This window comes from Muscardinus avellanarius (genome assembly GCF_963383645.1).
Source record: "Muscardinus avellanarius genome assembly, chromosome: 17".
Lineage (NCBI taxonomy): Eukaryota > Metazoa > Chordata > Mammalia > Rodentia > Gliridae > Muscardinus > Muscardinus avellanarius.
Genome location: NC_137803.1, coordinates 54,754,811 through 54,768,102, shown reverse-complemented (window position 1 = coordinate 54,768,102; position 13,292 = coordinate 54,754,811). Strand labels below are relative to the sequence as shown.

Sequence of the window (13,292 nt, the reverse complement as noted above, 5' to 3'; positions counted from 1 at the left end):
TACAAGCATGTGCCACCACACCAGACTATGATCTAATTTTTTTTTGGGGGTGGTGGTACTGGGGTTCTTGGAAGCCCTTCTACCTCCGGGCTACACTCCCAGACCTATTTAATACTTTTTTTTTTTTTTTTTTAATTTGGAAGCAGGGTCTCAATCTTAAGCCTGCGTGGCTGGCTTCGAACCTGCGCGATCCTCCTGTCTCCACCTCCCAAGCGCGGGATTACAAGCGTGCGCCACCACGCCCGGCCATGATCTAATTTTTTATGTTAAAAATTTGTTAAAATGTTAAGTAGAAGCAGGGCATGCTGGCACACACCTATAATCCCAGCACTTGGGAGGCTGAGACAGGACAATCACAGATTCAAGGCTAGCTTCAGAAATTTAGTGCCTCTCAGCAATTCAGCAAGACCCTGTTTCAAAATGAAGAGTCGGAAGTGCAGCTTAGAGGTAGAATGCCACTCAGCTCAATTCCCCAGTACCAATTTTTAAAAAATGAAGTAGTTATTAGGCTATCTATGATGATGGATAATTCTAGCTAAGGTTTAATTCCCTAAAAATAGGACCCAAGGCCTATACTTTTATTGTACCAAGTATTACATGTTAACTACATACACACACACACACACACACACACACACACACACACACACATACACACACGATTGTTTGGAGAAAAAATATATTTTTTGTGGTACCAGGGATTAAACTCAGGGGCATTCTACCTCTGAGCTATACTCCAGTCTTTTTTATTTTTATTTTTGTTCTTATTTTTGGTTTGAAATAGGGTCTTGCTATATTGCTGAGTCTTGCGACATTTCCGAGGCTGTCCTTGAACTTGTGATCCCTCCTGCCTCAGCCTCCCAAAATACTGGGATTATAGGCATGCTCCATCCCACCTGGCTACATTTTTTTTGGGAGGGGGTACTGGGGATTGAACCCAGAGGTATTTCTACCTCTGAGCGATACTCTTAGCACTTTGTAAATTTTTTTAAATTTTAAAACAAGATCTCACTGAGTTGTGGAGGCTGGCCTCGAACCTGTAATTCTCCTGTCTCAGTCCTCTCAAATATTGGGGTTGCAGGCATGTGCCACTGTGTCCAGCTTGCTATATTTTTAAAAAGTAAGAATGTTCTGCTTTATTAAGCTTGTATTCCAAAACTGAGAGCTGCTGAGCCAAGAGGTGGACCCCATCTTCTCTCTACCAGTTTAGAGGGAAATAATGAAAGCATTAATAATTTGTACACATTTATTTTTACCCCATATCATTGCAAAAATACTTAGTCTCAATAAAGATGTTTTAGGTGAAATATTTTTTCTCTATTCTACTTTTCTTCTGTTTAAACATGTAATTGTTTAAGATTCCACTTTTCTGGCATAGAAAGTCAATACTCAAATGCAACATACAACTTGCTGGTACAACTTGCTGGGCGTGGTGGTGCATGCTTGTAATCCCAGCATTTGGGAAGCTGAGACAGGAGGATTGCGTTCGCGGATAGTGGACAGCCTCAGCTACTTAGTGAGGCCCTCTGCAACTCTGTGAGATCCTGTTTCAAAATAGAGAATAAAAAAATAGGGCTGGGAGTTTAGCTCGGAGGTAGAACGCCCTTGGGTTCCATCCCCAGCACCGGAAAAAAAAAATTCTTACTATATTTGGGGAAATATAAATTACTCAAAATAAATACAGCATTGCCATAAGTAATTTATTTTCTCAATAAATGCTTCTCAAAGGTCAACTAAGTAGAGATAGGAGAAAGTAGTGAGGAAGAAACTTGCTTCAGTGGAATTTACAGAGCAACAGGCAAGTCATAATAAATAATAAATAATTACCATAAAGTATATGACAGAGAGGGCTGTGGTTGTTCACACTTGTAATCCCAGTCCTTAGGAGGCTGAAATAGGATTTCGGGCTCATGGCCAGCCTCAGAAATTTAGTGAGGCCCTCAGCAACTTAGTGAGACCTTGTATCAAAATAAAAAATAAAAAAGGCTGGGGTGAAGCTTGGAGGTAGAACGCCCTGGGTTCAACCCCTAGTAACAGGGGGAAAAAAAAAGTGTATAGCAGATTGTGATTGAGGAATACAAATAAAAAGGTAGCCATCACCTTCTTATCTGAAACCCTGAAGTAACTCACCGTCTAAGCTGAGCTGCTGCATGCCATCAGACACTCACCTTTCTTCTTTGACGGCGAGTCTGCTTTTGTGGCTGGCTTGGGTTCCGAGGGAGGCTCCACCAGGGACGGGCTCGGCAGGTGGTCTGCATCCGACACAGGTGCGACCTCAAGTCTGGCGAGAGGAGGCTGGGCCAGGTCTGCAGCAGGCGCTGCACTGCTCATCTGCTTGCACAAGGCTCTGGGCCTGGGTTTCACTATGGTGCACACAGTGTCTTCAACAGAAGCGTTCTTCTCCACTTCTCTTATGAGGCTGTCTTCAGTGGGAATCACCCGAAAGTGGGTATTTTCTGATGGTGTGATTGTAGCTGTCCTTGGATGATGGTCAGATCTTTCTCTTTTGCTCACCTAGAAAGGTTGAATTGTTTACAAATTAAACTAATTTTATTTTTAATGTATGTATGTATGTATGTATGTATGTATGTATGTATGTATGTATGTATTTATTTTGGTGGTACTGGGGGTGGAACCCAGGGGCTTTTTCTACCTCCGGGCTATACTCTCAGACCTATTTTATACTTTATTTGGAAACAGGGTCTCACTAAGTTGCTGAGAGCCTCACTAAGTAGCTGAGGCTGGCTTTGAACCTGTGTAATCCTCCTGTCTCAGCCTCTCAAGCGCTGGGATTACAAGCGCGCGCCACCATGCCAGGGTAAAATTAAACTAATTTTAAAAGTATATTTAAATCTGATCCTTAAGCTGGTAAATGCATTCATCCATTCATCACTATATATATATATATATATATATATATATATATATATATATATATATATATATATATTTTTTTTTTTTTTTTGGCCAGGTGTGGTGGCGCATGCTTGTAATCCGCGCTTGGGAGGTGGAGACAGGAGGATCACGCTGGTTCGAAGCCAGCCTCACTGGCTTAAGAGACCCTGTTTCCACATAAAGTTAAAAAAAAAATAGGTCTGGGAGTGTAGCCCGTGGGGGTATAGCCCGGAGGTAGAAGGGCTTCCAGGAACCCCAGTACCACCAAAAAAAAAAAAAAAAAAAATAATAATAATAATAATAAAAATAAATAAATTTTATTTTTTGAATGGAACCCAGGAGCATTCTACCTCCAAGCCACACCCCCAGCCCCAATTTTATTTTTATTTGGAAACAGGGTCTCACTAGGTTGATGAGAGCCTCACGACTTGCTGAGGTTGTCCTTGAACCTGTAATCCTCTTGTTTCAGCCTCCCAAGTAGTTGGATTACAAGCATGTGCAACCACACCCAGTTCATTTTACTTATATCTTAACATGTTCATTAAATACATTTTGTGTGAAAAGCTCACAAAAAGTGGCAAAAACTAATAACTACAACTTATTTAATATCAAGTTTATAAAAGGTATATTCATAACTTTTTGAGGGAGACAACTTAACAGTACTAACTGAAAACCTAACCCTGCTTGGATATTTCACAGCTCTGTTAAAACAATGTACTATGAGCCAGGGGTGATGGCACACACTTGTAATCCCAGCATTCGGGAGGCTGGGACCAGAGGACTGTGGTTTGCAGATAGCCTCAGCCACTTAGTGAGGCCCTCTACAACTCAATGCGACCCTGTTTCAAAATAAAGAATAACGAAAAAAAAAAAAATAGGGCAGGGTGTGTAGCTCGGAGGTCGAATGCCCCTGGGTTCCATCCCCAGACCCACAAAAACAAACAAAAAAACCAAAGTAGAGTGGTAAGTAAATTTCAAACTTAATCACAAACAAGGTTTATATATTTTATAAAACTAAATTCAACACAGGACATAAACAGTTTTCTCTCTAAAGAAATGTATCTTTCTGAGCTAGCTGTGATGGTTCATGCTTGTAATCCCAGCAACTGCGAGCTGAGACAGAAAGATCGCAGGTTCGCGGTCAGCCTCAGCTACTTAGTGAGGCCTCCCCCAACTTAGTGAGACCCTGTGTCCAAATAAAGAATTAAAAAAACAGGGCTGGGGTTGTAGCTTGGAGATAGAATATCCTTGGGTTCAATCTCCAGTTCCACAAAATAAAAAATAAAAGGAAAAAGAAAAAGAAAAAGAAATGTAGCTTTCCAGTTTCTTTCTTTCTTTTTCTTTCTTTTTTTCCTTTGGTGGTCCTGGGGTTCCCAGAAATGCTTCCACCTCCAGGCTACACTCCCAGACCTATTTTTATGTTTTTATTGGGAAACAGAGTCTCTTAAGCCAGCGTGGCTGGCTTCGAACCTGCGTGATCCTCCTGTCTCCGCCTCCCAAGCGCGGGGATGACAAGCGTGCGCCACCACGCCCGGTTCTTCTTTCATTATTAAGCTGGCAAAAAAAGCTTTAGTAACCAATTTTGTATTTAAAATTTCACTGCAGAAATTAGTTTCTTCTAGGATACTTCAAATTTTCTTTATGTTATTTAACAATGAACATTAAAATTCACTAAATATAAACACAAAATACTTCTGGCTTCATTCTGTTGCAAATGTATAGTACAAATGTTATGAAAAATGTTCACTTATGACCACACGAGGGCACCACTGTCACACTCCATGAGATCAGTCAGAAATGGCTTCCTTCATGACCAGGCCCCTTCCCTGGTTTCTGGCCAGGCACCTCCCACCGCAAGCTGAGGCGTACCTTGGTGGACTCTGGGAAGCCGCCCCACGTCCACTCCATGTGCGACTCGGATCTGAGCAGGCTCTCGGCGGGCTTCACCTCCAGCTCGGAATCACTTTTGGGACACACTGCCTGGGAATAGGTGCTATAAACACAAGAACAGAAGAAAAGGGAAAGCTTCAGTCTTGTTGAGCATGTCAGAGTACAGGAAATATAGATCTGAACATAACATCTCTATCCTGACTATCAAATATGCTGTTGAAGGGGACATCAATGATTTCTTCCATGTGAATTTGTTTGATTTTTAATATGCTTTTATTGATGCATTATAGCCTCATATAATGTAAATCCAATCAAGAGTGACATGCACACAGCTCTTGGTAGCTCCACCCCCATGAATTCTTTAATAATAAAAATATCAATTCGTGTTTACTAAGGATTTGCCGGGTTCTCTTTATTAACACTATATGTATTATCTTATTTGCTTCTCACAGAAAATCAGTGGGAAAGGTAATTCTTTTGTTGTTGTTGTTTTTTGGGGAGTTACTGGGGATTGAACCCAGAGGCATTCTACTTTCAAGCTATACCCCAGCCTATTATTTATTTATTTAGCAGTACTAGGGGTTGAACCCAGGAGCATCTACCTCCAAGCTACACCTTCAGTTCTGTATTTTGAAGCAGGGTCTCACTAAGTAGCTGAGGCTGACTGCAAACCCGTGACCCTCCGGTCCCAGTCTCCCAAGTACTGGGATTACAGACATACGACACCACGCCTGGCTGAGAAAGGTAATTTTATAGATGAAGAAATGCATAGAAAGGTAGGTTAAATTAAAGCCAATAGGTAAAAATTTAGTTGCAGAGTAAGTATTACAACTACGTGTGCTTTCCCTATATTGTTCACAGAGTCAGTAGTTGATACTAAGCAACTGGATTTGAAGAATACTCTATGACTAAATTCTATGCTGATCATTCAGGAACAGGCCAACACTGATAAAGTAAATCAGGTCAACTAGAGGAGGAAAACAATTACTGAGAGAAATAGTTCCCATCTGTGTGAAAGGAAAGCACTCAGCTGCTCTGGAGGATGTGAGATGGGAAATAGCATGACTGTCAAGTAACAGAAAACTGTTTAATAAAGCTGCACTTTTCCCTTTGGTTTATTTTGCGGTACTGAGGATGGAACCCAGAGGCATTCTACCGCCGAGCTATAATCCCAGCCCTATTTTTTATTCTTTTATTTGGAAACCGGGTCTCACGAAGTTGCAGAGGGCCCCACTAAGTAGCTAAGACTGGCTTCAAACCTGCAATCCTCCTGGCTCAGACTCCCAAGTACCGGGATTACAAGCGTAAACCACCACACCTGGCTTATTTTTTCCTTTAAGAAAACGAGAAATTCCAAAGAAACTTACCTTTCTAGTGGAGACCAGTCTCCATCAGATAAGGGGTAGTGATCCCCAGAGAGGAAGAGCAAAGGCTCCTTAAGTTCTTCTTCCTTTGAGGGAGCATTTGAAGATCCTCTGTAAAAAGACAGGAATGCAACACTATGTCAGCTTCAGGACAGCCCAAGCTGCAGGCCGTCTCCCCGAGTGGCAGGAGTGAAGAGCTTCAGGACAGCCCAAGCTGCAGGCCGTCTCCCCGAGTGGCAGGAGTGAAGAGCACCACATGCCACGACCCCTCAGGCTGAGCGAGGAGGCCAGCGGCACTGCCACACCCTCCGGCATCACTAGGACACCGCAGGGACGGAGGGATGTGGCTGAGCCCTGGGCAGTAAGTAAGCACTTCACTCTCTCCTTACAAATAAGACCCAGAGAGGTTTAGCAATGGCCCAAGTCAAGAAGCTCTCGGGGCTCAGTAATCGCTGGCTGGAAATTCACCAAAGGTCCTATTTCAGAGAGGCAGTATGAGTACATGTGGTGCAGCACGATAAAATCTCTGAAAAGTATTAATTACAAAGAAAAGTCAAAAGCACCGTATTATACAAATCTAAGAGCTAAGAGAGGATGCCGTGTTCTAATAGGATACTGACTGTAAAATGACAATATTCACATCAGTTTGCTGCACTAGCAGTAGGGATAGAACCCACGAGGGGCAGTCGACTCATGAGCTACACCCCCAGGCTTTATTATCATTATATATTTTTTGGTGATACTGGGGTACTGGGGATGGAACCCAGGGGCATCTACCTCTGAGCTACACCCCCAGCCCTATTTTTCCTTTGTTTTGAAACAGTATCTCCCTTAGGTATAGAGGCCTCACTAAGTAGCTGATCATCCTTTGATCCTCCTGTCCCAAGAACTGAGATTACAAGCATGTGCCACTGAGCCCAGCTTATTTTTTGATTTTTTGAATCAGGGTCTTACTAAGTTGCTAAGGCTGGCCTTGAACCTTTGGTCCTTCTGTCTCAGCCTCCCAAGTACTGGGATTACAAGTGTGTGCCACCAATCCTGGCTGGCTGCCTTCCTTCCTTCCTTCCTTCCTTTCTTTCTTTCTTTCTTTCTGGTGGTACTGGGGTTCCTGGAAGCCCTTCTACCTCCGGGCTACACTGCCAGACCTATTTTTACATTTTTATTTGGAAACAAGGTCTCCTAAGCCAGCGCGGCTGGCTTAGAACCTGCACGATCCTCCTGTCTCCGCCTCCCAAGTGCGGGAATTACAAGCGTGCGCCACCACGCCCGGCCTGGCTTTCTTTAATATTTTAACATACTCCATTTTACCATTAACTCTGCCATGTAATAGTTTTCCCACATATCTGCATCTTTTATTTTAAGGTTTTCCTAACTCTAATCTTTCTTCCAAAAGTATACCTTGACACACAATCTCATTTGAGGAAAGAGAAGTATATACCTAAGAAAAGCAGATATTCATTACTTAATAAAAGAAAATCAAATAGTGTAGTTTCCCTTAAGAAAGAGAAAATTAGCTGGGCTTGGTGGCGCACGCTTATAATTCCAGTATTTGGGAGGCTGAGACAGGAGGATCGAGGTTCACAGACAGCCTCAGCTACTTAGTGAGGCCCTTTGCAACTTAGTGAGACCCTGTTTCAAAATAAAAAATAGGGCTGGGAGTGTAGCATGGAGGTAGAATGCCCCTGGGTTCCATCCCCATTGCCGAGAAGAAAAAAAAAGAAAAGGAAAATGAAAAAAAGAAAGGAAAAGCCAAAAGCTTGCTAATGGTCCTTATTTGTTGAATCTGAACAGCTTCACCATCTTGATCTATCAATATTCACTTATGTGATAGTAGTCTGAAAAGAACAATATAAAAGTCAAAAAAATTCCTTTTAACATAGCAAATTTTATACTAAAAGCACTTGCCTTCTGGAACATATTTTACTACCAAACAGAAGTTAAGTGAGGAAGACTTAAGTAAGGAAAGAGGGCGAGGTCAAGTCCCACCAAGAGCCCACGGCCCCAGGAAGGCATGAAATGGTTCTTCTGGACAAACCCTGACAGAGAGCCCAGGCCTAGATTCATCAGAGCGGTGGAAAGGTTCCAGATAATGACATTCCTTGCAACCCTGATCCCTTCATTAAGACAGGACGTCTCAAAATGTGCTAGGCACTTACAGCGTGGCAGGTATACCTGAGAACGGGGCCAGCGAGGCTGAGCATGACAGCAGTGCTTGCTAATGGCATGAGGAGAGCAGGGCGTGCACACAGTAAAAGTCGAGGAGCACAGGATAAACAGGCCACATCTGTGTAAAACTCAGGACTGCTAATACACGCTTCACACCAGGCCGGCTGGAAGGACAGCTGCTCCTCTGCACCACGCCTTCAGATATGGACCCATGTGCAAACAAACATGTTCCCAACTCAAGTGCTATCAGAGGTTGCATAGATGCATACAACTATCAGAGTTCATGGAACTGCACACTTAAGATGTGTGAATGCCAGGCGTGGTGGTGCACGTTTGTAATCCTAGCTCTGGGAGGCTGAGGGGAGGATCAAGGTTTGTGGTCAGCCTCAGCTACTTAGTGAGAAATTTTGGAACTCAGTGAGACCCCGTTTCAAAATAAAGAATAAAAAATAGCTGGGAGTATAGCTCGGAGGTAGAATGCCCCTGGATTTCATTCCTAGTACCACACACAAAAAATTTGTGAATAGTCTATATTAATTACACTTCAATTTTATTTATGTATTTATCTATTGGCACTGGGGTTTGAAACCAGGGGAATTCTATCTCTGATCTACGCCCCTTAGTCCTATTTTATTTCAAAACGGAGAATCTTATTAAGTTGTTGATTTAAGTTTCATTAAGCTGGTCTTGAACCGCGATCCTCCTGTCTCAACCTCTCAAGTACTGGGATTACAAGTGTGCACCACTAGCCCAGCTCATTTTTCTGGAAGTGAAAGAAAAATCAACAGAAAACTAAAGCCAAGAGCCTGAATTATATCTGTAGGGTATAGTTATAGGTGCTAAATGAGTTGTAAACTACTTAATTGGTAGTAAGAGATAAGTGGGGTTGCTAAGTACCGTTCAGACGACCTTAACTCATATGTTAGCACTATGTTCACATTTATTGGCAATCTTAGCACAAAATTAGTCAATAGCCGGGCGTGGTGGCGCACGCTTGTAATCCCCGCGCTTGGGAGGCTGAGACAGGAGGATCACACAGGTTCGAAGCCAGCCTCAGCTACTTAGTGAGGCTCTCAGCAACTTAGTGAGACCCTGTTTCCAAATAAGGTATAAAATAGGACTGGGAGTATAGCCCGGAGGTAGAAAGCCTCTGGGTTCCACCACAGTACCACCCCCCCCCCAAAAAAAAAAAGAAAAAAAAAGAATTGGTCAATAAACTTCAGTTCAGCTAATAATTTGTTTGCATTTGGACACAGGACATTTCCCATCAAAGAGATACCTCAGAAAAGGCTAAACAGAGTCTTGAAATGCTCCCCTGCTGAGCTGGGTGTGGTGCTGCACGCTTGTCATCCCAGCATCCAGGAGACTGAGACAGGAGGATTGCGGTTTGCTCGTGGACAGCATTAGTGAGGCCCTTAGAAATTCAGTGAGACCCTGTTTCAAAATAAAGAATAAAAAATAGGGCTGGGAATATCTCAAGGGTAGAATGTCCCTGGGTTCCATCCCCAGAACTAGGGGGGAAAAAAATCCCTTGCTATTTTAAAAACACAGGGAGCAAGAGTAGGATCAACCCAGGAAACTTCAGGGCTCTCTGGGTGCCAGTCTCTGTTGAGATGAAGCGTGTAGACTGCTATTCAGCCAAGCGTGGTGGCGCACACTTGTAATCCCAGTATTTAGGAGGCTAAGACAGGAGGATCGCAGGTTTGTGGCTAGCCTCAGCTACTGATGACTGTACCTCTGCAACCCTTGTTTCAAAATAAATAATAAAAAAAAAAAAAAGCAGGGCTGGGAGTGTGTCTCAGAGATAAAATGCCTCTGGGGTTCCATCTCTAGTATGCAAAAAAGAGAAAGACTGCTGCCCTCCAGCCAGCTGTTGACTACATGATTATGCAAATTTAGTTTTTAAGGAAATTTCAGCAAAGAATTCCTCTAAAGCGATGGCATTTACAATTCATTAGTGACCCACAGAAAGAAGGAGCCAGCAAGCCACTGAAGTGTTCCGAGGCCCTAGTTCACATGTGCTGAGACAGGCCTGCATGCCGCGGAGCACGGTGCCGGCTTAGAGCTAGGCCAGCAGGCATTGTAACTGCCGGCCAAATTGGTACACCAACAGATCTGGCTAACACAGCTTTTCATATGTTTTAGAAGAGCAAAGCTTGAGCTAATAGCTAAGGATGGAACCCAGGGGCATTTGACTTCTGAGCTACATCTCCAGTCCTATTTTTTATTCTTTATTTTGAAACAGGGTCTCACTGTGTTGCAGAGGGCCTCACTACATAGCTGAGGCTGTCCATGAACCGCAATCCTCCGGTCTCAGCCTCCAGAATGCTAGGATTACAAGCACGCGCCACCACGCCCGGCTCATATTTCTGCAATATACTGTCTTACACTCTCCTTTACAAGTTCCTTTAGAATACCTTTACATGTATTCCTTGTACATTTTAGTAAGAAATTTTATGTATGTCTTAGAAATATAACTTCCTTAAAGTTGCAGACTGATTAGGAGTTTCTAAGCCTTGCTCTATTGTGTTAATAGAACATGTATCAATAAAATTTGGGGGGCAAAAGCATTACTTCAGTATTTTTGTTTCTTTGCATTGGGGACTGGGTCTCAAACTCAGGGGTGCTTCTTTATGCAGGGACATCCCCAGCTCTTTTGATTAAAAAAATTTTTTTTTGTACTGGAGACTGAACCCAGGGGCATTCTACCTCTAAGCTGCACCGCCAGCCATATTTTCTTATTCTTTATTTTAAAACAGGGTCTTACTGAGTTGCAAAGAGCCTCACTAAGTAGCTGAGGCTGCCTGTGAACCTGCGACCCTTCTGTCTCAGCCTCCAAGCACTGAGATGACAAGCATGGCCCACCACGCCTGGTTGATTTAAAAAATATTTTTATTTTATTTTTTTGCGGGTCTGGGGATGGAACCCAGGGGCATTTGACCTCCGAGCTACACCCCTGCCCTATTTTTTTTATTCTTTATTTTGAAATAGGGTCTCACTGAGTTGCAAAGAGCCTTATTAAGTAGCTGAGGCTGCCTGTGAACCTGCGACCCTTCTGTCTCAGCCTCCCAAGCACTGAGTTGACAAGCATGGCCCACCACGCCTGGTTGATTTAAAAAATATTTTTATTATTATTATTTTGTTTGTTTGTTTTTGCGGTACTAGAGATTAAACCCAGGGGCATTCTACCTCTGAGCTACATTCCAGCCCAATTTTTTATTCTTTATTTTGAAACAGGGTCTCACTGAGTTGCAGAGGGCCTCACTAAGTAGCTGAGGCTGACCGCGAACCGGGATCCTCCTTTTTTGCCTCCCAAAAGCTGGGATTACAAGCATGCACCACCAGGCCTGGCTGATTTTTTAAATTTTGAGACAGGATTTTGTGAAGTTTCCGAGGCTGTCCTCCAATTTGTGATCCTCCTGGAATTACAGGGATGAGTCACACTCCCAGCTACTCCGGGGTATTTTTAAGTGGATAGAAAAAGAATTTTACTTTATTTTTTGTGGTACTGGGGGTGGAACCCAGGGGCTTTTCTACCTTTGGGTTACACTCCCAGACCCATTTTATACTTTTTTGGAAACAGGGTCTCACTAAGATGCTGAGAACCTCACTAAGTAGCTGAGGCTGGCTTTGAACCTGCATGTTCCTCCTCTTTCAGCCTCCCAAGTACTGGGATTACAAACATGCACCACCACGCCTGGCTGCAAAAGAATTTTAGATGGCAAAAATATTTGCAGTAATAAGGTACTTAAGAGAGCACTACAATCCCCGTGCTTGGGAGGCGGAGACAGGAGGATGGCGCTGGTTCGGAGCCAACCTCACTGGCTTAAGAGACCCTGTTTCCACATAAAAAAGTTAAAAAAATAGGTCTGGGAGTGTAGCCCGTGGGAGTGTAGCCCGGAGGTAGAAGGGCTTCCAGGAACCCTAATACCACCAAAAAAAAAAAGAAACCAAACAAATAAAATTTAGATATGTAAGTACTTCAAGTTTTCCTAAAAAAAAATACACACTTTTTTGGCCCCTGATACATTTTACTACGCATAAGACAAACTTTTGAAGGGATTGTTTATAAGTTCTCAACAGTACTGAAAATCTAGCAACAAAAAATCTAAAGATCCTCAAAGTTGATTCTCCATGACAAAGAGAAGATAAATAACCTGTAAGAGACTGAAAGCCAGAAAAAGAAGAAAGAGAAAAAGAATATCTTTAAGAATTTGTGAATGCCGGGCATGGTGGCACACGCTTGTAATCCCCCCACCCCCACCCCCACACACCAAAAAGAAAAACCCAAAAAACAATTTGTGGCACTTTGTAGTAGCTTAAAATTCCTTGGGAATCAATGAAACATAGAGTTTAGCCGGGCATGGTGGTGCACACTTGTAATCCCCATGCTTGGGAGGCGGAGACAGGAGGATCACGCTGATTCGAGGCCAGCCTCTCTGGCTTAAGAGACCCTGTTTCCAAATAAAATAATATAAAAAATAGGTGTCTGGGAGTATAGCCCGGAGGTAGAAGGGTTTCCAAGAACTCCAGTACCACCAAAAAAAAAGAGTTTAGGATGTGATTAAATACTTCCTAACTAATATTTTGGTAATAAGAAAAAGTCATTATTTATGTAGTCTGGATTTAAAAATTTTATAGCCAAATGGGCGTGGTGGCGCACACTTGTAAAACCCACGCTTGGGAGGCTGAAACAGGAGGAGCGCGCAGGTTCAAAGCCAGCCTCAGCTGGCACAAGAGAGCCTGTTTCCAAATAAAATATAAAAAAGGTCTGAGAGTGTAGCCCAGAGGTAGAAGTCCCCTGGGTTCCATCTCCAGTACCACCACCACCAAAAAAAAAAAAAAAAAAAAAAATATATATATATATATATATATATATATATATATATATATATATATAGAGAGAGAGAGAGAGAGAGAGAGAGAGAGAAAGCGAGCGCCCACGCGAGTGAGCCATAGTTTATGATGGTCTGTAGA

General features: G+C 42.8%; 1 protein-coding gene across 1 annotated transcript in view; it reads right to left on the bottom strand.

Moving 5' to 3' along the window:
• The window catches only part of LPIN2 (lipin 2), a gene marked incomplete at both ends in the record, with an annotated part of 66,674 nt that overhangs the window by 15,491 nt on the left and 37,891 nt on the right, over positions 1–13,292 (bottom strand). Inside the window, 3 exons of the mRNA XM_080714309.1 lie at positions 2,169–2,514; positions 4,765–4,888; positions 6,153–6,260. Of these exons, the coding sequence (XP_080570435.1) occupies positions 2,169–2,514; positions 4,765–4,888; positions 6,153–6,260 (578 nt within the window). The remainder of the gene's footprint in view (positions 1–2,168; positions 2,515–4,764; positions 4,889–6,152; positions 6,261–13,292) is intronic.